At 38.9% G+C, this 27,451-nt stretch overlaps 1 protein-coding gene across 9 annotated transcripts in view; it reads right to left on the bottom strand.

Moving 5' to 3' along the window:
* Rnf180 (ring finger protein 180) overlaps window positions 1–27,451 on the bottom strand; it is a 171,523-nt gene that overhangs the window by 11,543 nt on the left and 132,529 nt on the right. For all 9 annotated transcript variants that reach the window (XM_042261583.2, XM_076551948.1, XM_076551949.1 and 6 more), the window contains one exon: window positions 19,035–19,160. In XM_042261583.2, coding sequence (XP_042117517.1) covers window positions 19,035–19,160 — 126 coding nt within the window. The remainder of the gene's footprint in view (window positions 1–19,034; window positions 19,161–27,451) is intronic.

The raw sequence follows: 27,451 nt of genomic DNA, 5'->3' as shown, positions 1-27,451 counted from the left end.
CACTTGCATATCTCTGTTTGAAGAAATGTCTATTCAAATCCTTGGCCCATTTAAAAAGCTGGTTTTCTTACCTTCTTGTTACTGAGTTATACGTTTCTTTATACATTATGGATATTATCTGCTTGTGAGGTATGCAGATATTTTCTCTTATATTGCCTTTATTATTTTCTTGGTGTGCTTTGCACAGAATTTTAATTGTAACAAAGTCCAATTTACTTATTTTATTTTTTGCTGATTGTTTTTTGGTATATATCTAAGGAAACTATTGATCTTCAAGATCTACCCTTATCTTTATTTATAGAATTTTATGGTGTTTAGATCTTGTACTCGGGCCATTGTTGCACTTGAAGTTAAATTTTATTATGTTTAATATGTTTTTAATGGTCACACAGTAATTGTTCACACTTATTGGGTATTGGTGGTAACTCAAACACAATGCATAGTTGACTTTTTAAAATGTAGTATGATAGGGGTGATCTTGCATTCTTTTGCATTATTTGCCCAAAGGTTATTCTTCACTGAATGGCCTTACTCAGCACCCAGGCAAAACTAACTGTCCATAGATATATGTGTGTTTTGGGATGCTCTAATCCATTGGTGTATTTATCTTTACTTATGACCATACTGTACTGTTTCAATTACTATTCCTGTATAGTAAATGTTGAAATTGCTAATGTTGTATTTATTTACTTAAAATTTCTTATTTATTTATTTACTTACTTACTTATTTGTGTGTGTGTGTGTGTGTGTGTGTGTGTGTGTGTGTGTGTGTGTGTGAACACACGACCCTTAGCACTCCTGTGGAAGGCAGAGATAACTTGTGGGGCTTGGTTCTCTCCTTCCATCCTCTGGGTCCAGGGAATTGAACTCTGAATTGAGGTCATCAGGCTTGGCACCATGCACCCTTCTCTCTGAATCATTTCACCAGCTGAAGACTTTTTTCCTCTAATTTTATTATTCATGATTCCTTAAAATTTTGTGAATTTGTCTTTCAGTTCTTGAAAAAAGAGCTATTAATATTCTGATATACATTGCATTGAAATGGTAACTAGTTTTGGGTAGTATTTATATCTTACAATTGTTAAAATATTTAACCCATTTACCTGAGGGTTTTTTTTATTAATTTGTATTTTTCCCTTTCCTTTTTTTATGTGCATTGGTGTTTTACCACGGGTGTCGGGTCCCCTGGAACTGGAGTTACAGACAGTTGTGAGCTGCCCTGTGGGTGCTGGGAGTTGAACCTGGGTCCTCTGGGAGAACAGTCAGTGCTCTCAACCACTGAGCTTTTTCTCCAGCCCTAATTTGTATTTTTAATGTCTTTCAACAGCCTTGTAATTTTTATGTATTTTATTATTTTAGATACTATTGTAAACAGTATCTAAACTTCTTTTTAAATAATCTTTTTGGATTGCTCACACCTGGTTAGTTTTGGAGTAATATGATTCTTGTTCCCCTAGGTCACATAGCATGACAATATGTTTATATTTCTACCTAATAGGTTTAGATGATCTGTACAAAATTTACCTCAATTAGGCTTACCATAATTTATTTTATTTCTGTCTGTAAGAAATATTTTATGCCAGAAGTATAGAAAACAAGTGGAAATTATGAAAGCATTTAAGTGTCATGGTTCTCACCCTGTGGGTCATGACCCCTTTGGGGTCAAATGTCCTTTTTACAGGGACCACCTAAGACCATCAGAAATATCAGATATTTACATTACAAATCATAACAGTAGAAAAATTACAGTTATGAAGTAGTTACAAAGCAGCAACAAAAATAATCTTGTGGTTGAGAGAGCACTCATATACATAAAATAAATAACTGAATCTTTTTTTTAAAAAAATCAAGGTCTTAGGCTTCAGTCTGGCTAGCTTGCCATTGGTTATCTCCGAACTGTAGACCAGATGAACCAAAACTACAAAAAAGATATCAGTATTGTGTATTGTGGCATCTCATGCAAAAATAGGCCAAACATTGCTCTTTGGGAAAATAATTATTAATTATTTTTCAAATCATTATGTTTATCCTGTGTGTGTGCTCACACACGTGCATGCACACACACACACACACACACACACACACACACACACACACACTCAGGCTATATTTAAAAGTCCTTGTGGCATTTAAAGAACAAGCAATCTTAGTTCATACTCTAACCTATCTGTGGCCTTAGCTGCTCCCAAAGGTGTTGCCACAAACGTCTGGGACTACCCTGCGTGCTTCTGTGTGGTCGGATGTGTCAGTGTTCAGCAGTGCTGGCACCTCAGCAGCACTGGTGAGCAGTGACGATGAATAAGCAGACCTCTGGAAACACTGGAGTGGTCAGCTGTCTGCCAGTCCTTCCTCAACGAGATGAATAAATGGACGGAAAATGGCTCATGGGAGGTTAAATTATCACTAATGCTCCTCATTGGACAAAACCATCTTAGAGATCACGGCTTACAGAAGGCATCATCAAAGCAGTGAGATCTACTTTAAATAAAAATAATTTATGTAATCCTTCGTATATAAAATACTAGAACGGTGGAAAATTCACCCCAAGCATTACCATGTAACACATGGCTTTATAATCTACGTAGTTGGTCAGAAACAGTAAAGGAATATATTTTCAATTTTTTTGATGTGTGTAGTAATTTTTGGATACTAGTTCAGTGTTGTAAATTCCACACTAACAGGAAATATCAAGGAAAGTCAGACTCTGCTAATCAATGGTAACTTGGTCTATGAGGCCACATTTCCACTTGTGTGAGAGGTTGCTTTTCTTTTCATAGTTTGGGTAAAAGCTCTATTGCTTCGTTATGTCCTTGAGTTCTTGACAGAGTAGTGCTCAGTTGACAGATGTATCACCAACGGAAGCTTGAAAACCTCATACAGAGCTACTGGGTTTTGTATATAATTTTCTTTTAAAGTTAATTTACTTACCTACTGTCTTTTGACGTGTGTGAACTCCTAGGGCATACTATATAAAGATTATGGACTAAAATAAATAAAATAATAGCTATTCCAGAATGAATTCAAGATTTCAAGTAATTTCAATTCTTTGTGGAACATTTTGAGAAATTAGTCTTTTTTAGATTAGAAAAATTAATAAAAGAAAACCAGTCTTAATGGACTCTATCAATCTTTTCTTTGGTCAGGATGTGGTGTGTTTAAAGGTAGGATTGCAGATGAGATGGTACGTAAAGTAAATATTTTCAAATCATAACATAAAAAGCCAGGCGGTGGCGGCGCACGCCTTTAATCTCGGCACTTGGGAGGCAGAGGAAGGTGGATCTCTGTGAGTTCCAGGGCAGCCAGGGCTACACAGAGAAACTATGTCTTGAAAAATTTTTTAAAATTATAACATGAAACCTGTATTTACCCATAACCTTGCATTCTGCTCAGTCTACTTCTAAAATATTTCAGCACAACAGAAATGCAGAATATATACTTTAATTGGTAGCAGTACTGTAGCTTTTATATTACCCAAACAGTCATTTTCTCCAAATCATGCTATTTATTACTTGTTAATCTAATCATTGTTACAGTACAACCTTAGGAAACTTAAAAGCATAATGTAAGGGAATACTTTGCTAATAAAAAACCATTTTACTTCCAGAAAATCTGCAAAGACTTTCTGCACCTAACATTTTATTTTTGTGTGAATTAAACTGTAAGCTGTTAACACAAGGTAGATATAGGGCCAGGCAAAGAGTTTCAAAGTGTTTAGCTGTTTGAGTTTCACTGAGAAATTCCACTATGAATTTTAAAACATTTCCATACTATCCTGCACAATGTAATAAACTCGTACCCTAATAGGTGTTAAAATGTGTGAGTGTATGCCTCCTTTAGCATTCTGCTGTAGTCCAGAAGTCAGTGTCGCCGGCACTGTGGGATCAAGAGGAACAGCTGTAGCACAGCAGTGTAAAGCACGTTAGCAGCTCCATTAGCTGCACAGTGAGCTGAAATGCGCAAGCATCTGCAGCTGTGTGCATCTCTCACATCTGCAGAGGAAAAGAGTTGAGATTTCCCTTCCTCGAGACACTTGTGACTTTTCTTTTGGGCATTCTTTTTCTCTTCTGTGATTACCTTAATAGCATTTAACACACTTAGTTCCTTACTACAGATTTCAAAAGTGCAGTGTCTGCACCGAAGACAGCATTTCACACGCGTCCTCCTATCATCTGGCTCGTATGTAGGTCTTTCTACCTCCTTTTCTGCTATCTTCTGGACATGACATGGCGAATGCAGTCATGGACTCATAGCAGCTGGGCTGCTGGGCTTACTTAATACAAGGCCTGCCTTCATTCTGTGAACATGGTGGGCCGGGAGATCACGGGGAACTGTTGGGTGTGGGTGGATGCTGGAGGAGGAGTCAGGACTTTCCATGGTGGGGCCACTGGTGAGTCTCCTATGCCCCAGTGCAAGGCTCCATCCCAGGCTTATGTGGATGTCGCTGGTTAAAGTCAGTGGATCACAAAACAAGCAGAAAGTGGGAGAGAGATTTATGGAGAGATAGAAGGGCTGACGGGGGAGAAAGGTATGAGGGGATGGGGAGACAAAGCAATTAGAGGGCATTGCATACATACATGTAAGAAATGATCAAAGATTATGTTTAATAAAAATGCAAAAAATTCAAAACTTAAAAATACACAAAACATGATGTTTCATACAAAAAAGAAAAAGTAAAATTAATAACTTATAATAAGTTATAATATTAATAACATAATAATAATCATATAATGAACTTATATTTCTCAAATACCATGAAATTTTCTCTCAGTGTGATGTTTTCAGTATACACACTAAACTGTAATTTGGGAATTTACAAATTTCTCAAATTTGTACTGCAGTTTTAATTAAATTCCTGTTTTCTAATCAAAACAAATAGAAAACTCTCATATACTATAAAGTGCACCTACAGTGTGCCTCTTACAGCAGTCTAGAGTTAGCAACATCTTCATGTAAGATCAGTCGCTGATGACCTCTTTATAAATAACATCGCATTCCTGCTGATGAATTTCATCCTTCATAATAACTCACATGTTACCACCTGAAAGTCAGAGGATTAAAAAAGGATCTTCAAGGTCCTTTTCCACTCTGACTGCACAGTTCTGTTCTGTCTTACAGTCCCAAGTCCTGCATGCTTGGAGAGTAGTGTATACCAACCCTGCTGCGCTGCCTGACCCCTGGAGTCACTCAGGGAGCTTTAAACAATACTGATTTGGGGACCCGTGCTGGCTAGTGTTTTCTCAGCTTGACACAAGCTAGAGTCATCTGAGAGGTAGTAAACCTCAACTAAGAAAAAGCCTTCATAAGATGGCTGGTGAACAATCCTGTGGGATATTTTCTTGATTGATGATTGATGTGAAAAGGCTCTGCTCACTGTGGGGTGGTTCTATCCCTAGGGGGGTAGGTGTCCTAGACTGCATAAGAAAGCAGGCTGAGCAAGTCATGCAAACAGGCCAGTAAGAAGCACCCTTCCATTGCCTCTGTATCAGTTCCTGTCTCCAAGTTTCTGCCTTGCTTATGTTTTTGCCCTGATTTCCCCTCCAGGGATGAACTGTTACCTGGAAGTATAATAAACCATTTCTTCCCCAAGTTGCTTTAGATCATGCTGCTTTGCAACAGCAACAGGAACCTAATGAAGATGGGATTCATCTCCAGAGATTTTAAGTTAATTGGCCTGAGATATACCTAAGGCACTAGGATTCATTTAAAGTCTAAGGATGAAAGAATAAAAACACATCAGAGTTATTTTTTTCTTCAAAAAAGAAAACAATGAAACATTTAGCTTTTCAGTTCCTTTATGTGAAAAATAAAGTCTTTGGGGAAATAGGTCAGTTGTTGAGCTGCTGCATAAGCTTGAGTTCAGGAGTTTGAGCTCCATGTAGAGAGCTGGTTACAGTGCTGTAAACGCTATCACCATGGAGGCAGAGACAAGTGTCCACCTGGGGGCTTGCTGGCCAGGCAGCCTAGCCTAATGGGTAGCTCCAGTGAGACCCTGTCTCAAAAGGACAAGAAGGATGGTGCCTAGAAAAGGACCCTTGAGGTTGGCCTCCACATGTGCACACACACGGGAACCTGCATAAATGCAAACACACAAAGAAAACTTTCATTTTTCAAATAAAGGTAGTTGAGGATTCTGGAATTTTCCAAGGTGAGATTAAAAGTTCTGTTTCATATTAAGTCTTATTTTATGGCTGTTTTGTTTTGGGAAGCACAATTCCTGAGGTTCTGGCTTAATGCCGATGACTTTGTATCCTGGGAGGTTTTGTTTTTTTTAATCTGTGTCATTAAGCTAAATGCTCTCTATATTGATTTAAATGAGGCCAACTTTTTACTTTTCCTAAGGAATAAATGGCTGCAAACTGATTTCTTAGGAGCTGATTGTTTTATGGTATTTGAAAAATATTTTAACTATACAAATATAATCACACCCTACCTGAAAAAAATAGTAAAAATTCTCTTTAGATTTTATTGGCTCTCAAATTTATAACACATACATACATACACACATTCAAATATATCAAAAATGATGGCTCATGAACAGAAGTTGGCTTTTGGCAATAACATGAGTGGTATATCAAATAACAGCTCAAACTTTCACTTTGAAAGAAGAGAGCAAATTGTTTACAATGTGCTCTTTTCTTATTTTTTTGCATGTGTCATAAGAGGTCTCAGGAGTGTTTCAGGTTGAAAGTGTCCCAGGCTTTAAAAAGCAATTCTAATTTTCAAGTCATTAATTACATTTGTGAGTAGATTTTCCACTGATAAATAGCTTAAGAAATAGCAGGCTGCATCTTTTCCATCTATCTATAATAAACACATTTAAAATTCATTTTATTTAGCAGTTAGCTCGCAATTGCTTTACTTTCTCTTTACAGAAATGTTCAGGTTATCAGGATGCTTTGTGATATAACAGTGCATGGAGGCCCAGGAACACCCCTGTCGAAGGCACTTACCTTCCCTATTGGGGAGGCTTTCCTCAGGAACAAGGAGCTAATATGTAAGTATTATCAGAGAAAAGACAAAATAGACAGTGGCCATGTATGGAGAGTTCTGCAAGTGCCCCGACGTATTCTACACATCACCATCACAAAGACCACTGTCAAGAGTATCCCTGGAGATGGGCTGCGTGGTATGCCTGATGGCAAAACTCTCACTGCTTTGCTAACTTGAAAATGAGGCAGGCAAGCTCAGATAATTCTTTATGAAGACGCATCTTGATGCTTCTAGGCAGAGAACCAGTGTGGATTCCTTTCTTTTTTTCCCCTTTGTGTTTATTATTTTGGCAAACTACCAGAAGATGGCAGAAGGGAGGGTTATTTTCCCAGTAGTTATCTTAAAGTACTGGTTGGCTAGTTCCAACAAAGATGTAATCTAGGGATTTTTTTTTCTATTTTGTGCCTTCTGGTTTCTTAGTCATTTTCTCCCAACTCTTTTCTTGTTTTACTTATTGTAATAGGGACACCACGGTGATTGAAATTAGGATTATTTTTTTCCCCCAGAGAGGCCTGTACCTTTCTTCTGTCAGGCAGACGCAATGGAAGGACTCAACACTCTGGTTCAGTAGTTAATGAGCCAAGGTGTGTTTGAAGTTGGGATGCTTCGTAGGACTCAGGCAGCACCTGACTTCAAGTACCCCAAGGGCATGACCTTCACTGTGTTTCCTGTTGTTTCCCGGCTTTAATGTAGTTTTCTCCCGAGAGCACTGTATAACTCCTTGTGGGACAGCAGGGAATCTTCAGTTATGTTGTGCTTCACTGTTTTCTATGTTCTGTTTTGGTGTCCTGACCTCTTCCTGAGCATGGGTCTCTGGGCTGTTGAGTGACAGCTTAGGGGAAACTTTAAGGAGGATTCACACTGTGTTGCAGGTCCTTCACTATAGGATGACCTGATTCCTCAACAGTCCAACCGGAAGAAAGGCACTCTGCCTTTTGAGCAGGCTTCTTGAGCTGCTCTGGCTCTCCGCAGATGCCTTGTGAGGAAACACGCTCTACATCTGCTCTCCACTTAGAGGTGTAAGTCCACACAGCCATCAACAAGCTCCCCCCCCCCCCCCCCCCCCCCGATTTCTCTCACTGCTACAGAGTTCTCAACCAGTGGCAAGAATGATTATCAGGCAATTCCTAAACTCAGAAAATATACCCAGTGAGGCACAAAACCAGCAACACTAGCTTCTCTGGTATGGGGAGGCGTCCCTCAACGTACCAGAATTTTCACTCTTTATGCACTCCCCAGCTCTCAGATGTATTTATTTATGAATGTGAATTCTGGCATTTATCATTTACCCAGAATTGGCACTGAGATGATGGCTTGAAATCCCTTATCATATCCTACTTAAAAAAGAAGTTTCTGTGAGAGCAAAACAGGAACAATATACCTTGCAGGTTATGGTTTCTGTATGCAGTTAAGACAATTAAGAATAAGTTCCTTTTTGCCCTGTGTTAAGTCCTTGAAAATTAAGGCTTGCTATTTGTAATTGAAGATAAGCTCCTGTTTTTTTAGATCTGATGTAAACTGTAAAACAAGTTTTTCAGCCTACACTAAATCCTCCTCTTTGTTCCTTTCCTCTCATCGTATATTTCTAACAGTGTATAACAGCCAACTCTCTCGCCCCTGTGAACACCCATCTCTGCTCTAAAAGGGACCTCAAGAGGCCAGCACTGGCTGCTCTCTCAAATCCTGACTTAGGATGAGACAGCCGGCTGGCCAGTCCTGGTACACCTGAAAATACAGCTTGCTTTCATTGGGCACTTATGGATTTGGTCTTTCTTTTCATGATTCTCAGGTCTAACCGTTTCCATTGCTGTTGATGTCAGGAGCAAGAAGCTCAGCTTCTGCCCTGCTCTTCCCTGGGGCTTGCAGCTGTTCCCTGGTTTTGTGTTCAAAGGCTAGACCCATCCCTCTAGTCAACCTTACCATCCCTGTTCCTGGGGAAACAAGGGAGGCTGGTACTCTTCCAGTGCCGATGCAGGAGAGGGCAGGTCTCTCCATTCCCTTTTCATGGTGTGTCTCAAACATGTTACAGGTGCACAGCACACAAGAGGACTCCTGTACATTTGCTAACGATTGGGGACAAAAGCTTAAGACAACATCAGGAATAACTGGCAGCAACTACAGAGACCTATCTGTATCCTCACATTCCTTTCCCACTGCTTGCTATCTCCATACGCCAGGGCTGAGTACCCAGCACCACACATGTGTCTTCTACACACCATGACTGCAGCGTACAATAACGCACACTCTCCCAGAAAAGGTATACTGTCCCACCATCTCACTTAACACATCCAACAACTTTCTTTTAAAGGAGTATATATGGATGCAGGCCTTGCTACAGGGTTGGCTTCTGAAGAAAAATGTCCAATTTTAAGTGATACTGGTGAAAACAGAACCCCACTCTGCCAAAACAAAAAGAAAGAAAAAGACCCTCCAGAATTTATAGAATTTCCCCCCATTTATTCCCAGGAATAAAACTTGCTATTTAGGGTAACTGTAAAGGCAAATGTGTCTTTCAGCTAGAAGATAGTATTAAGTCTACAGAACATTTAAAAATGTCTCTGTTTTCCCTCTAACTTTCAGAGACGGTGATTTCTAGGCTATGTTCAAACTCATGCTTTTTGATTAAGCATATGTGTTCTTGTTACAGACAAGCATTCTTTTCCACATGGGTATTCTTTGCTTTATATGGAACACGTCTGAACTTGTAGATCCAATCTAACACCTCCAGAACAACTAATCGCCAAATAACATAGTTCCCCAGGCTTTGCTGAGAAATGGATGGCTCTGTCATACTTAGATCTCAGACATCTGCGTTTCAGGTGCACGTTTATTGTGACCAACTAAAGCAGGGCATAGGATTCTAAATTCTAACTTCTTGTTTTCAATTCTATCACAAGTATAGATAGGAAAAAAATTCAAAGTGGAGCTTCTTTATATTGTTCATTGTCAGAAGATTTTAATACAATTTCTTAGATGGTTTTGTTTACACAAATATGTGAGCATATGTTACATGGAAATAGATGCACCATTTTGAGTATTTCTCTCCCCGACATATATGAATGGTTTTTTGGGACTAATAATACAACTGAAAACCATGTCAGATGGACACTAATAAACTAGAGGGGGTTGTCTGGAAATGGAAGGTCCCTCAGGAGAAAATCGATGAATGTCATCCTGTCAGTGGAGCTAGACTTGATAAAGCAAACTTTTGTTTTACAGTTTACTGGACTATTTCCATTTCTTTTCTGAAAATATTATCAAACACACACACACACACACACACACACAGCATATGTTTGTGAGAAGAAAGTGATTAAAAGGCAGCTGCTTGCTCAGTGTATACTATTTCATAAGCTATAAATGGAATGTGTCAACATGAGCTGATTTTATGGCTGTATGAATTCAAAACAGTTGATGTAAGCTGCTGTGGAGAGGAAATTTGTAACAATGCCATATTTCCCTCCCAAAATTAATATCTGGATCTATAGGAATGTTTATTTTTTTCCCACAAGCTCTCTCTTCCGACTTCCCCCCCCACCCCTGCCTTTCTCTCTCACCAAATTCAGAAACCAAGCTGGAACATAACTTCTTAGGGGACCTCCTGACACAGCACGGTTGACAGATGCTGCCGAGTTCCATGATGCAGGGATGAAATCATACCCAGCGTGTCTAATATGAACCTGCTTTGTACACAATTTTAATTAAGAAGACTCAATTAACATGCAACTGTCTGTGATTTCAGGTGAAAGTAATTAGGAATCAAGGGTAAAATATTACACAAGAGGAAAATTTTTGTCCTTAAATAACACAGTAAAAAGGTTAAAAGTTAACAACGTGTGAATCACCTTAGTAGAGAACAAAAAGAAAAGAGCCATGCCAAAGGGAGTGAAGAAAAAGTTCAGAGGAGAGAATAAGAGACAAGGGGAGACACAGTAACTCAGTAGGAATTGGTCAAAGGAAGGAAACCGCTGGGGAGTCTGGGAGGCAGGGACAAGAACAATAAAGCAGGGCATTTGTAAAGAATGTGACACAAAGATAGCATTGTCTGCAGCTACCAGATAGAGTGAGATACATTAAAATACTAGAAACAACTTATCATAACCAATTTGAAAATAGAAAAAAATGAACATATCTAATGAAAAGATAAAAAGATACAATCTTACCAATACAAATGTCAGATTCTGAGATGTTAACCAAATCTAGCAGTGTGCAAAATGATCAAGCTAAATTTATCTCTAGAACAGAGCAGGAATTGAACATAAGAAAATCGATTGCAATCCACTAATGGAGCACAGTGCACTTGGAGACTGTGGGGGAGAGCTGTGTGTGTGACCCTGTGTGTGTGACCCTGTGTGTGTGACCCTGCACTCCCAGACTGTCAGGGAGAGCTGTGTGTGTGACCATGCACTCCCAGACTGTAGGAGAGAGCTGTGTGTGTGACCATGCACTCCCAGACTGTGGGGGAGAGCTGTGTTTGTGACCATGCACTCCCAGACTGTCAGGGAGAGCTGTGTGTGACCATGCACTCCCAGACTGTGGAGGAGAGCTGTGTGTGTGACCATGCACTCCCAGACTGTGGGGGAGAGCTGTGTGTGTGACCCTGCACTCCCAGACTGTGGAGGAGAGCTGTGTGTGTGACCATGCACTCCCAGACTGTCAGGGAGAGCTGTGTGTGACCATGCACTCCCAGACTGTGGAGGAGAGCTGTGTGTGTGACCATGCACTCCCAGACTGTGGGGGAGAGCTGTGTGTGTGATCCTGCACTCCCACACTGTGGGGGAGAGCTGTGTGTGTGACCATGTACTCCCAGACTGTGGGGGAGAGCTGTGTGTGTGACCATGCACTCCCAGACTGTAGGAGAGAGCTGTATGTGACCATGCACTCCCAGACTGTGGGGGAGAGCTGTGTGTGTGACCCTGCATTCCCAGACTATGGAGGAGAACTGTGTGTGACCATGTACTCCCAGACTGTGGAGGGAGAACTATGTGTGTGTTTCACAAGGATGTGAAGAAAACATCAGAATTAAAACCCCAAGAAAAATTATTAGCAAAGCAGTAAAGATGAGAACATTCCTAGCAAAGGGTGCGTGCTACAAACGAAACACTTAATATAAACTCTATGATAAATATTTAAAATGTTTCTTTAAAAATCTGGGAGGTGCTGGCTTATCTTGTTTTGTGGGGGACAGGTTTGATTTGTTTAAAATCAGACAGAAGTTCCAGCTCATAAAATTTGGCAAGAAAAGAGAAAAAAGCATGTGCATTAGATTTCAAGATGTTCTATCATTATTAAAGATAATAATAAAATTGTCTTATTGAAATTCCCAATGACTTAATTAGAAAATTTAGTCAAATTGTTATGTAGGAAGTAATTATCTCATATTCATTATGTTTCTCTAAAACAACAGTTCAGAAATAATCTTAAAAACCCAATGATACTGTAAAATAAATATTGGGGGAAAGTGGGTTATCACTTGAAAAGAAGATATGAACCCTTTGCAAATACAATGTAAGAGGGAGCTCTGGAATAAAACTTAACAAGAAAACTAAAAAGCAAAATATAAATGGGGGGGGAACCTAAGTGATGTTTTTTTTGTGATCTTGGCATGAGAAATAAGTTTTTAAATTAAAATCTATAGCATAAATGTTCAAACAAAATGGATTTAATTACATCAAAGTCAAGAATTTTTACAATGAAGGATACTACATACAAATTTTTTATATAGATGATAATATAGTTTAATAAATTTGTAGTGTCTATATCCAATGAGGAATATTAAAATTGATAATAAGTAAAATGCTAAATAAAAAGCATAAGAAATCCTGGAAAATTGAGGGTGGTAGAAGCCTGATTAGAAAGATAAACAAAATAGTTGTAAAGAGGTATCCAAAAGATGAAAGTACACTTTCACAGATCTCAAACTGTTAGAGGTCATAAAGTGCAAACACTAGTAACAAGAAGGCTGCATCTGTCAACAGCTGTCATCTGTCATAGTCCTCGGCTCTTCCAAATGCTAACGAGAATTGCCCAGCCTGGCCATTCAGGAGGACTGTGCACACAGTTTGCACAGGAAGATTCAAATGCTATGATCCAGACTGCTGCTCCTGAGTCCATACATGAGCAAATAAGCTCATGGACTACTTTAAAATATCCAGGCGAGTGTTATTTGTAGTGGCAGCAGGCTTCGAGTGTTAGCATCCCAGTGGGTGAACACACAGATAAAATCTGGCAGATGTACACTTTAACAGAGTCCTTACAAAAAGTCACACATTAGAAACCACACTAGGGAGGACCTAAACATCTACCAAAACATGCAATGACACACACTTTCTGTAAAATAACTGTGTAAGAAAAGAAAGAACTATTCTTCATATAAGACTATAAACAAAAATTGTGTCCAACGAGGGGGTATGTATTTCTACTTAGGACCCCAGAAAGCTTTAAAAATGTTCCCATAACACAAACACAGAGCCACATACAGCATCCGAGTCCCACAGTCTCTCAAGCAGGCCATGTTGCACACAGATATGGCTCCTGGCTGCTGAGTTAAGCTGAGCCATGCATGGTTGACATGGCAATTTAAGATTTGTCTCATGCAGCTAGAGACTACTGCAGGTGCTTAGTACAGCCAGGTCCAGACACAGAAAACCTCTAAAAAGGTACAATATGTTTAAAAATGTGATTAGATATTAAGGAAAGAAAAGAAAATAGGTTTAGACAGTCACAGAAAAAAGAGAGTTTAAAACTAATAAAATTTTTAAAGAGAGAGTAAAGTAATATAAAAAAAACTAAGCCATGTAAAGATGGGAAATACACAGGGTGTCTGGATCCTGTATGGTGCTTTGTTGACTTTGGATTTTTAAAATGCTAATGTACAAAAAAATAGCTGCTGAAAGACATTAGATTATAGAAACTGCTAAATTAAACCAACCTATATATTTTAAGAACATCTTAACTTCAAAATGGAAGTTAGAAAAAACATTGTGTTGGGGGAGAAGTTATGCTTTTGTTTTCACAGGAAAAAAGTTAATGGTTCTCTTCAAAATTAATAAAGATCAGATTTGATTGGGGGAGACCTTCTGAGGATCTTGGCTTCAGACATGAGGGAAAAGTCAAGAAAGACTACAGGACAGGTGATGTATGTGCTGATCTCTCTACTATGGGAACAGCTTTGAGACTGGATGAAACATGATAAATCTTGTTGGCTACAAATTCCTCATGACATAGAATTTCCTATGGCATGGATAGAGGTTTGGTTATACAGTCCAAACAGACTTATAAGGATGACAGATAATTTTTACCTGCTCAAACATAAAACAAAAACATCTTTAATTGACTTGTGCACACCACATATTCCATACTTGTGTGAATGCATATATGTTACATTTAAAAGTTTGTGTGTTTTCAGAAAGAAAAAAAGGACCAAACACCAATGACGACAAGTAGCCCAGATGAACCAGCCTCTCAGAATGCCTCTGTTGCAGTTTCCTGAAAATTCTGCATTCAGAACAACTTCAAAGTTGCTAGCTGAGACGGTCCAGCCTCACAGACTATCCAGCCAGAACTTCAGATAAGCCCTGCACTTTCCCATCACACTGGGACTGGACAAGAGCTACCTCTCCCAGGACTTGACCATTATCCCAATTTTCTCAGGGTCCTCCAAAGATGCTGTTGCCCCCAGACAACAGGAAGCAGTTTAGAGAACACAATACCCACATTCCCAAGAGGTGGAGTGGGTAGGTTTTGGTGGTTCAATGGATTATGGATGTTTATCATCATTTGAGGAGGGGGTTGGTTACAAGTTGTTGGTTATGGCCAGGAAAAAAAAACTAAACAAAGATTAGATTCAGGGATCTCTTTCTGAAGGGATAAGAAGGCTATAGAATGATGGGATAAAAGGATGGATTGTTGAGTCTACTTTTGAACAATCACTAGTCTCAAATATTTTACATTGATATGGCTCTTTATATACTGATAAAAATTTAAGGGTATTTTGTTACATTGTATATATGTTTCTATTCTTGTTTAAGGTATTGTACTTATGCAGCTCATTTAAAATGGTACTGTAAAGGCCTAGTAATAATTCTAGGATAATTAAGATATACAGGTTAGTAGTTATTCATCTATAGTAATCAAACTTAGAGTCATATTAGGTATGTTTTCAAGGTCAAACAGAGACATATTTTAATTATATAGATGGTCTCCAAACACTTCAAAGACCTACAGAATATGGTATTTAAAATGTTTTAATAACATAAGGCTTTTCATGACAGTGAGACATGTCTGCTCAGCACCAATTTACTTTTTTAAAAAAAGATGATGGGCACTGAAGAACCTCCATATGGAGTTTGCTTTCATTGTGGCAAAGTTAGCCATAGGGCAAGAAACTGCCCTTGCCTCAGCTGCTCACAATATGTTGTCCAAACTGGACAAGCAGGACACAAAAGAAGGCAACTGCTGAACTTTGCCAAGACAAGGTAGGACAGTCCTTCAAAAATTCTTGCTTCACCAAAAGTCTGTCAGATATTCTAGGTCTGTAGGCTGAAGATGGATGCCCCAATGTTGCAGAGGAACCTTGGGGTGACTGTCTAAGCAGCCAGATGTCTCTGCTGTTTCTTAGTTTTGGAAGTTGCTTGCTCTGCACTTCTTGTTTACTCAGGCAATATTATATCCTTCTCAGGTCTTTAATGGAGTTGAAGATGAGACAGTTAAAGTTAATTTTCCTTGTTATCAAATTCAAAAAAGAAACTCACAAAAGAAATATAAAGTGTATAAGGTTGAGAGACATAAAAGCTTAAATTGTTTAAGAAAGTGTTTTGAGGTCTAAAAAGATAGTTTTAGGATGGTAATACAAGTTATGATAGAAAATGGTTTAGGTATAAAACTTTAAATTCATCAAGATAAGATAGAGTATTTTCTCTGAATATGCCAAATACAAATGGACTGGACATTGTGAATGTAATTCTTACATGATAATTATTATTCTTATGCTATATCGCAGGAGGTATAGGCAGGACTTCTGTGCAGAGAAGGAGGAAGTGAGAGATGGACCGAGGTGTGTGAGAGATGCCAGGAGACATGGAAGAAGCAGAATGGTGGTAGGTGACAGAACATAGACTAATGGAACTAGGTTAATTTAAGTTATAAGAGCTAGTTAAAAACAAGTCTAAGCTAAGGCCAAGCTTTCATAATTAATAATAAGTTTCTGGGTCATTATTTGCAAGCTGGTGGCCCAAAGAAAAATCCACCTACACAGAAATGCATATTAAAGAAACCTAATGCAATGGGCTGGTTATGTGACAAGAAGGGGACAGGAAGCAGGGCAGAGGTCAACAGGAAGTGAGAGTGTGGCCTAGTGATGATGAGGTGCCAGACCTGGACGGAGTTGGGCAACTTTCTGCATGCAAGGCTCAAAAGTAGGGAAGAAGCCTGTAATAAAGCAAGTATAGAAGATCACACCTGGCCAAAGATGTGGGCATTCAGAAAGGAAGTTACAGAAAGATGAGTGAAATCAGTGAGGAGACAGGTCATATTATTAACGTGTAGGAAGTTATTGCTGTTACGTTTCAATTCTCCCCAAATTAATTTATGTCTATATGTTAATATGTATGTATGCATGTACATAAAAGTACATATCTATCTATCTATCTATCTATCTATCTATCTATCTATCTATCTATCTATCTATCTATCTATCTATCATACTGGGAATTAAACCTAGTGTGTTTTGTATGTAGATAAGTGCACCACCACAGCCTAAGCACAGTTTATATATTTAAAGGTACCTTATTCCTCCAATCTATTAAACTTTATCATCGAGCTTTACAAGATGATTGTAAAGTTCATTTGCATGAGCAAAAGGTAAAATATAGGCAATATACTCTTGAAGAGAAACAAGCTGAAATCGGGAGTATTAAGAAATAATAATTTTAGTATTTGAGACAATACAGTATTGGCACAGAGACAGACAGACAAATAAACACAATCAAACTCCAGAAATCAACCCAAACACATGGACATTTGTATGATAGACTGACATCCAATCAGTGTTGAAGTGATGAATTATTTTTAATAAGTGGAAGCATGAAGGATTAGCAAAAATCATAAAAAATTGGATCCCTATCTGAAAGAAAAAATGAATACATTAAAGAGTACCATAAATTCTATCGCTCTTTGAAACTATTTACAACATTCAAAGGAAAACATCTTAATGAATAGAGAATAATTTTAAAAACAGCATACACTAGAAAGGTAAGGGAAAAAATGAAGAAATCATAAGGTACTGAAAGATATCCATAAAGTGAAATACACAAATGAACTAGATTAAGATAGTAGCCATTCACATTATTAATGGAAGAAGTCAAAAAATAATATTATAAGGTTCAAAAATCACAATCAATAGCAAACAAGTTTGGAAATAAATCCTTCAAAGAAGAAACTCAAGGGCCAATATGAAAGAGCATAAAGCTGTATCAACCTCCATCAATAATCATAAGACTGGAAACCAGAACTGGTCAGACATGAGGATGTAGCTCAGGGGTAGGACACTTGCTGAGCATGCACAAGGCCCTGGGTTCCATCATCAGCACCCATGCATGCATGAAGTACTTGCTAGTCCGAGTTTCATCCCCAGCAGCTACATAGCGGCGCAAAACTGTCACTTCAGTCCAGGGAATCCAACTCTCTCTTCTGACTTCCATAGGCACCAAGCACACACATGGTACAAAGACATACACACAGATAAAACACTCACATCCATAAAATTCAAAAGTAAACACAACTGCAAAACTTCCTGTGGGATAATACTTTATAGCCATCAGATGAGCAAAATCCAAAAGATTGAAAATTCTAAAAGATGCCAACAGAGTTGGTGATAAGCCAGCTTAGCCATGTAGTGACACTGGTGTAGGTGATTAAGTGCAAGATGTGCTTTGCTGGGGCTCTCAAGTCTCTCTGGGCACATAATCCAGAGGAGATCCTACGACACAGGGGAATGGAGGCATTTATAACAGTGCTGCCTGTAACCACAAAACACCAGGCGCTCCACTGTTCCTTCACTAGAGGATGGATGCATTTGGTTTATTTGCAGAACTGGCCACAGTTCAGGAACAAAGCTCTTTTTACTGAAATGGATGGATTTCAGAAACCAAATATTGAGTGACAAAGCAATTTTAGAATACATATATTTGTTATCAATGCCAAAGTGTAACAACAAGCATAAATATCACTGATGTTGTATGCATATGTATTCTGGCATAAAAATGATAAACATGGGCCACTGAGATGGCTCAGCAGGTAAAGGAACCCAGAGACTGGTATTCCCAGAGTACTGTGCATCTCTGTGAAACTCTATGCATATAGCTCTGCCCCTTTCTACTTCTCCTTATCTTATGGTGCAATTGCAAGATATGAAAACTAATAAATTTAGTGTATGTTAGTAAGTGAATTATAAATCTCTTTTTCTGGTATGCTGTGCTTTTACCAAATACAGCTTTTGTCAAATTAAGGTACTTATTGAAAAGTCAATTGGTTTTCAATTGAACGTATTTTAACAGATAGGTAAAACATAAAAATTATACATATTAATGGGGCACCAAGTTATGTAATATTTAAATCAAGTTAAACATATTTTCACTTCAAATACCTGTCATTCCTTCATGGTTAAAGCATCAACAATTCTTCCTTGTACGTCCCTGAACCATATGGCGCCTTGGTGTGGTGCCTATGGGCACCACATGGGGGCTACTACTGTACAGCAGAACCTCTAGGTCTGGAACTGTAACCCAGCCTCACCCATCACCTTTCTCCACTGCTCTCCACAGGTAAAGTCAATTCAATCAGGATGTCTCTCCAATTTACTTTTCATAGATAATATTCCTTTTCTGCATATGTACTTGTAGCTTTCAGAGAGATTATCACCAAAATCCTTGAAATTGACCAATGTGGAAATAGGGTTGTAGCAACATCTCTAACGAGGAAGTAGCTGTGGGGACGGGTATGGATGGACCCATCATCTGCTTTTGTCTTGGGGTTCCTTTCCTTACCTCCAAAGAGATGGAATCCTTTTTTGCAGCTCGGCAAGGGCCACTTCGCAGAGCTGGATTTCTGGAAGCTTTGTTTTATTTTCAGATATTCCTTGGTAAAGAATGTCTTTGTGGCGTTGTTCAGTTCTAGAGTGAGAGGAAAGAAAGCAGCATTTTAAGCATTCATTTGAATAAAATGGCAAGAATGTGATAGCTTATCATAGGATTTTGATAATAAATTCAGATCTCCGAGTCTGTAAATATAAAAAATGTATTTAATTTTTAAAAACTCAAATATGTCACCCAGATTTCTATTTGATGCAGCTTTGAAACTATGCTTCCATACAGAATGTGTGTTTACTGAGAAGCATTTGCAACAGGAACCATGCCAAGTGATGAGATGGTGCTGCACACCACACAGGCGGTTGTCAAGAGGACCGCAGACTGAAGAACAGAAATAAACAGGTTTCGGAAAAGAACCAAGTCTCACCACTTCAGTATCAGTATCACCAGAGGGTGACCAGGGCTCGGGGATGAGAGTGAAAAGAAAATCCATTTCAGATCTTTTTACTTTATAATGTGTTTAATTCTTTATAAGGATGTATTGGGCATTTACAGTGTGTACTGCGGCAGATCAGAGCGACCTTTAAAAATGTAAAAATGCATCCTCAATATTTCAGAAGCTTTGCTAATGAGTTAAAAAGGGAATATTTATTTGCAGTACCCACAGGCCAACCAGAGGCTATACATGGCCTTTCCTTCAAACAGCAGACAGATTGAGAGTCACAGAGCCACACAAGGGCAGACAGGCATTGCTGGAGTCTGACTTCTCCATGCAGGAGATCTCCTTGGAGAGGGTAGTGCAGACCTGGTAGCTAGTGCTTTTGTGAGAAACGACCAGCATCTCCATCAACCCCTGCTCTTACCTCATCCCCAAATGATGCCATGTAGCACCGGCCCCTCTTTAGTTGCTCTTCTACCTCTGCCTCTGAGCCTCAGCCTACTCGAGTTTCATGGAATAGTCTGTTTCTATCTATCACTGCCCTAGGATGATTCTCAAGAAAGTCGTAAGAAAAACTAATTCACAAGTTTACATTAACCACTAACGGGCAGTGTCAAAAAAAAAAAAAAAAAAAAAGATTAGGTAAGTGAGGCTATGCATGAAAGTTCCCACTCCAGCCCCATCCCTGAATCTGTACATGTTGGCCAACAATCCAAGCACACAAGTTGGTAAAAAGGGAATGTTTAGTCTGTGTGCTTATGTAAGCTGGGCCTGTTATGGCTCCTGCATTCTTTGTCCCTTGTGTGTTTAAACACTTAAATGCTCTCAGGGTGGATACCCTTGTCCTGTCTTCTGCAGAAATGCAAGAATGCTTTTTACTAAAATCCACTCTGTCAACTGCCAACAAACAACCCCTTCAGTCAAGACAACTATCTCCTGGCTAAGAGGAATCATCACCATCTCACACCCTCTGTGCTATTCATACCCCTGGAAAGGAGAACTCAGAAGCCATAAAATGACTTGTAACATTACCCTCTAGGGCTAATGATTTTAATTTGCATAATTTTCCAATAAATCAAGTGTCTGATAAGTGATATTGTGTTACCACTGGGGAAAATAACACAACACTCTAAATGCCCTCATAAATAGACCAAGGTAGTAAGGTAATGAAGATTTCCTGTTAGAGACAATATAAACTAAGCAAAAACAGCACGTAACTCAAGAATTCTTATTATTCCTCCCTCTTCCTCCTGGGAACATTGTAACCAAGTTCTAAAATGGTGATGCAGCAAACAGAAACACCATCACACACTCTCTCTTATTTGAAAACTTATTTGGAAATATAACTGGACTCTGGTAAAACTGATTTAAGAAATGTAAAAGCCAGCAAGAGCTTTTTCTGGGAGAAGATGTAAAAAGTAACATCAATAATGGTGTTGATGTTACTCCTCTTCTGGGCCTTAAGGAGCTCAAAAGGCAGTGTGCTTTTTAAAAAGCAATGTAGTAAAATACGTAGATAACATATTCAGGGTAAACAAATGAAGAAAGTATGATTAGAGCAATTATTATAATTTGCAAGCTATATGGCAATTTTACCTGTACATGCACCTGCATGCCTACAGCATGATCTTGTGAGATTGATCATTTTGGATGATTTTTTTTTTGCTACACTTAATCAGAAAGACATGGACAAGAGAAGATCCAGAAACCATTGCTGCAATTATTGCTGGGCCATGTAAGATCTGGGCTTAATGCATTTTAACAGTGGGGCTCTCTATCAACCACTGAGCTGCTTTTAATATCCACTTCCCACCTAATCTCCAGCACAAATCTGGTCTGTGATCTGCTATGTGCCTGGTACTTTGATGATGTATTTAGGGATGGAGATTAATTGAATCTAATTCTGTCTAAAGGGCATTGTATTAGATCCATGCTTTCAAAATGCCTGGCTAGGTGTCAAAATCACTAAGACACTGCTAAAAAGGCACACTCATCTAGACAGTGTGGGTCAGCACTGCTGTGTATGTGGTCTGTAAGTCTGTTCTCTCTAACAAACTCCTTGAATGATTCTGAATCACAGCTAGAGTGGACAGCCACTGGGGGAAATGACCTTAAGTCTTTTTTGGTTGTAATACTATTTAGATGTAATAAGTCTTTATCTTACACTTCTATAAACCTGAGTAGTACCATTCCTTACCCAGAGAAGATATTCATGTGTGTGTGTGTGTGTGTGTGTGTGTGTGTGTGTGTGTGTGTGTGTGTGTGTGTGTGTGTGTGTGTATTGTTTCATCTCAGTGGCATTTAGGCTTGAAAATTCAGGCATCAGAAACAAACAGAACCTCCAGCATTACATCTCTTAAAATAACCTTCAAGAAGCACCAAGAACAAGCAGGAGGCAGGAGAGAGGGGAGGGAGAGGACAAGCCATCTGTATTCCTTTCAGTGGCTCCTACCTACTGGACAGCACATGCTTCTTTTTTTCTCACTTAAGCAGAATGGCATCTTATTTATTTATTGTGTGAGTTTCAGAGGGGTGTGATGCATTTATCTAAGTTATTCTTATATCAATAAAAACTCAAGACTCAGATATTGGGGCAAAAGCCTGATAGATCCAGAGAGTGGCAGAGGAATGATCAGCTGACCCTAATTCTCCACACTTACCAGATTGAGAGGGCCAAGGATTTCTCTAAGCCTCTGCCTGTATTTTCCTGTACCCCACTATGTGGGTTTTCCAAAACCTCTATGGCTAATTAGGGTCAGTCAATGACTGACTCTGCTCTCTGATTCAACATAAAATGTATTAACAACCTTGGATTGTTGCCAGGGGTCCGTGCCTGCCATAGCTTGGGTGTGAGGGTTAGGAGTAAGCTCTCTTCTTCTGCAACAGGGGTCCTGGAGACTGCACTCAAGGCATGAAGCTCTTTTACCTGGAGCTTGCTGGCCTGCCTGTCTGGCCAATCAGCCAGTCAGTGAACTCCAGGTTCAAGGAGAGACCCTGTCTCAAAAGCAAAGTGGGCAGCAATTGAAATCATGCAAAAATTAACCAGGAGCCTATCCGCACATACACACACACAAATGATAAATTTGACAGGTAAGATAAAGGAATTATCATTTCTTAGATATATTTGAGGCCTATATATAAACATAATTTACATTATTACAGGGCCATTACTATCAGGTTTCATTAACAATAAGGAAGGGACAATTATATGTGTAATAGAGTGATTTTGGAGTATAGATTATACCAATATGGCATTTTTTTTTTGAAACAGGGTCTTACTCTGGTAGACCTGTCTGGCCTGGAACTCACTGTATAGGCCAGGCTGGCCTCAAACTCACAAAGGTCTGCTACCTGCTGAGTGCTGGATTAAAGGCCTGTGCCATACAGCCAGCTTTTCACTTTGATTTCAGCTTTAGCCTTGGTATTTGGTCACTTTATATTTACGCACCTCATTATTGTTAAGCAAATATTTATTAAGCACATTTCTAGCATCCTGCTCACTGTAGAAGTGACAGCTATGCCACAGGCATGGAGCCTGTAATCAACTGTATCGAGTAAAAAGACAATTTCAATGCTACGAGCCAAGGGTTCTCACAGGGCTAATCCAGAGTAGTGCCCTGGAATATTATTAAGAAGTGGAAGAGGGTAAGATTATAAATACAAGGCAGAGTCCATTAGACACGCCCAGCAGTGTTAGAGTCTAATTTAAAATGCTGAAAGATAGGTGTCCAGGTATCTGGTTCAGATCATTAAAGTCCTTGTTAACCATTTCTAACCTCATTATTACAAACATAATAATTACAAAATAATCCAAATAGTTTTCTTTTACTGTTGAACAGTGGAAAAAGTACAGATGAGTTAAGATGCTATGCCAGGCACATCTGAGATCTCCCCTTCACACAGGAATGGAGAAGGGTTAACATGTTTGACATGAAGACACACTTTGTTGTTGAGCAGTGAACAGTCACCAACTGTTGCCAAGCTATTTTCAGGACTTCTGGGTAATAATTATTTGCACCTCTTCAAGAAGGGTGAGAAAGTTCCATTTGAAAATGGATTCCAACACTCCAACACTTTAAATGCATTTTGTATACATTCAAGACACTTCAAAATGTTCAGTGTGAACAAGGTAGAGAAAGCTGGTCTGTTGTTAAGATTTAAATTCAGTGGAAAGTTACCAGTTTCAATCACAAAAATACACAAGGTAAGAAAGAACAGTCTAATCGTGGGGCAGTTCTTCAGGCCTGGGGAATTCTTACTATGTGGTAATTGAAGATCTGCCACTAACTGGGAGTCCTAAGGGATTTGCATGCTGGGAAAAAAGCCAACCGGGACTCTCACTGAATTCTGACAAATCTTAACCTACACATGCTTGCCAAGTCACTCTGAATCTGATTTTCATACCTTTCCTTGTGAATCATTCACTCACAATTAAATCTACTGAGGGAAATACTATTCGGCAGCTCAATAATTTAGCCCAAAGACAAGACAGGGACAAAAATAAGCCCATACCTGCTTTATTTGTCATTTTGTCAAAATGGAGCTATAGAGTTTCTATCTTAGTCATCACTGAGGGCAACTTAAGCTCAGTGGATTTTTAATATTTAGAAGCTCTTGTTATTAGCAAGATAAACTTTTGTTGAAATTTTGTTCGGTTTGATTACATTTTTTCCCTTTAGCATTTGGTACCACAATATTTGGTTTTTATAATATAATTAAATATAATGGTGTGTCAGAATAAAGAAAGAGTTATGAAATTTTAACCCTTTAGTTAAGAGGCTAAAGGAATATGTTTTAAATTTAAATATATTTTGATCATATTCTTCTCCTTTCTTACCATCCAACTTTTAGTTTTCTCAAAAAAAAAAAAAAAAAAAAAAAAAAAACAGAAACCCAGTCAGTACAACAACCAACCCACCCCAATCAAGAAAACAGAACACTACCCAAACAACACCAACAAACCTTCTACACTGTAACTAAATAAAAGCACACAGAAAAACTGTGGAGTCCATTATATGTTGGTCAACTGCTCCTGAACGTGAGGCCTGCCCTGGAGTGTCATTGATGTACCCAGTGTTGCTCCATTGGAGACATTTGAGCTCCCCTCTCCCAGCAGGTATAAATGACAATTTCTTTGTTTACCTTTACCCTAGTGGCTAGGTTTTCTATTCATTCATTTAAAATATAACAAAAAAATACAATAAGATAAAACAAAAACTATCACGTTGAAGTTGAACAAGACAAATAAACAGAAGAAAAAAAATGCAAGAATAGGCTTAAGAGTCAGAGACCCACTCTTTGGCAAACTCAGGAACCTGATAAAAACCCTAAGCTGGAAGCCATAACATAAACACAGAGGACCCGGTGCAGACCCGCGCCGGCCCCAGTCATGCTGCCACAGTGTCTCTGAGTTCATATGAGTGAGGGCCTTGTTTTCTTGGTGTTCTCCATCCCCTCTAGGTCTTACACTCTTTCCCCCTCCTTTTCTGAGGGGTTCCCTGAGCCTGGAGGGGAGGGGGGGGGTTGACAGACACATCCATTTAGGGCTGAGTGTTCCAAGGTCTCTCACTCTCTGCATAATGTCTGGCTGTGGGGCTCTATATCTGTTTCCCATCTGCTGTTGGAGGAAGCTTCTCTGATGATGGCTGAACAAGACGCTAATCTTTGAGTAGAGCAGAATATATCAGGACACATTTTATCACTACATTCCACCCCCACCCCCGCTGTTTTTAAACCAGTATTATTTGGTTTTATCCTAGGTCCCTGGGCTATCTAGTCTCAGGTTCTTGGTCACCCAAGCATCTCATGGAGTGGGCCTTAAGTCAAATCTGTTATTGGCTGGTTATTTCCCCAAGTTTGTGTCATGCTGTCCTAGCATACATTGCAGGTAGGAAAGGCAGGCAGAGAAGGGTTTATGGCTGCCTTGGTGTTTATGTTTCTCTTTTGATAGTGTCTTTTAACAAATGGTGCTGGCCAAACTGGATGTCTGTATGTAGAAGAATCCAAATAGAATCCAAAAAGAATACTTATCAGCCTACACAAAACTCAACTCCAAGTGGATCAAAGACCTCAAACGTAAAACCAGATACATTGAAGCCAGCAGAAGAGACAATGGGGAAAAAGCTTGAACTCATTGACACAGGAAATGACTTTCTAAACAGAACACTCTTAGCACAGGCACTAAGATCAACAATTAATGAAATGGACTTCATGAAACTGAGAAGCTTCTGCACGGTAAAGGACACCATCATTCAAAGTGGAAGTCTACAGTGGGAAATGTTTTTACCAACTATATATCTGACAGAGAGTTAATATCCAAAATATATAAAGAACTCAAGAAACTAAATATCAAGAAAACAAATAATCCAATTAAAAAAGGGGTACAGATTTAAACATAATTCACAATAGAGGAAACTTAGATGGCTGAGAAACACTTAAAGAAAACACTCAACATCCTTAGTCATCAGGGAAATGCAAATAAAAACTTCTTTGAGATTCCATCTTACACCTGTCAGAATGGCTAAGATCAGTAACACTATTGACAATTTGCACTGGAGAGGATATGGAATAAAGGAAAACTCCTACACTGTAGGCGGGAGTGTAAACTCGTACAGCCACAAAGGACATCAGTGTGGCTGTTCTTTGAGAAGATGGGAACCAATCTGCCTTAAAATCCAGCTATACCACTCTTGGGCATATACCCAAAGGATACTTCATGTTACCAGACACTTGTTCAACTATGTTCATTGTTGCCCTCTTGATAATAGCCATAGACAAGAAACACCTGGATGTTCCCCACCAGAAGAATGGGTAAAGAAAATGTAGTATACTTACATAATGGAAAAATACTTTAATGCTACAACATTTAACCAAATATTTTACTTCAGACAATCATATTTATTTTGGATTACCAAATCTTTTGGTAGCTTTGAAAACTTATTTAAGCTTTATTCAGGAATGACCACTTTGCTCAAGATAGAAAAGCCAAAAGGGAATCCATCTAATTGAACCCATTTCAACACTAACATTTATTGAACTGTTAGAAATCTGCAGACAAGGGTGGTGGTGGCGCACGCCTTTAATCCCAGCACTTGGGAAGCAGAGGCAGGCAGATCTTTGTGAGTTTGAGGCCAGCCTGGTCTACAGAGCGAGATCCAGGAAAGGCGCAAAGCTACACAGAGAAACCCTGTCTCGAAAAACCAAAAAAAAAAAAGAAATCTGCAGACAAAATGCTAAGTATTCATAGTTTTTTTTTTTTATATTTTGCTGTAAGTTACATTTTAGGACAAGATTTTTGGAATCTATAGAAAGGGATACATTAGTGGTTCCTTGGAGGTGATTAATAGATAACCTTGGCTTAACAAAATCCAGAATTCTTTGTCCTCTATGTAAGAAGAAATACAACATTATTCTCCCTTTTTACTATTACATTCAGTACTACTAATTTGTTTAGGTTATTTAATTATTTTATGTGATTTAGACAAGGTTTCACTGTGTATCCCAGACTGGCCTGGAGCTTGCTATGTAGCCTAGACTGTCCTGAAACTCACAGTGGTCCTTCTGTCTCAGTCTCCCAAATTATGGGTAAAGGTATGACCCACAACCTTAGGCTACATTATTATGTAAAAATAGTCAAAGTAACACACCTCAATGGTTAGAAATATCAAGTGGTATAGTAGAGGTCAAGAAAAAATGGGAAAAATAAATAAAGGAAGGTGCTGGTGTGCATCAGTAGCTGCAGCTCCTTGGGAGCCTCAGGCTGGGTGTTTACTTGAGGTAGAGATAGCCTGGACAACACAGGAGACACCATCTAGAGCTGCGGTGGAAGGGCTGTTCTTTCTACCCAGCTCACTCCCGGGAACTGTGTTAAGTCGTTTCAGGGCTTTTCTTTTAGGGACGGATCTCCATAACTATGAGCCAATGTTTTTGAGAAATT

Source organism: Peromyscus maniculatus, chromosome 15 (assembly GCF_049852395.1).
Source record: "Peromyscus maniculatus bairdii isolate BWxNUB_F1_BW_parent chromosome 15, HU_Pman_BW_mat_3.1, whole genome shotgun sequence".
Taxonomy (NCBI): Eukaryota; Metazoa; Chordata; class Mammalia; order Rodentia; family Cricetidae; genus Peromyscus; species Peromyscus maniculatus.
This window is presented reverse-complemented; position numbering and strand designations above follow the sequence as displayed.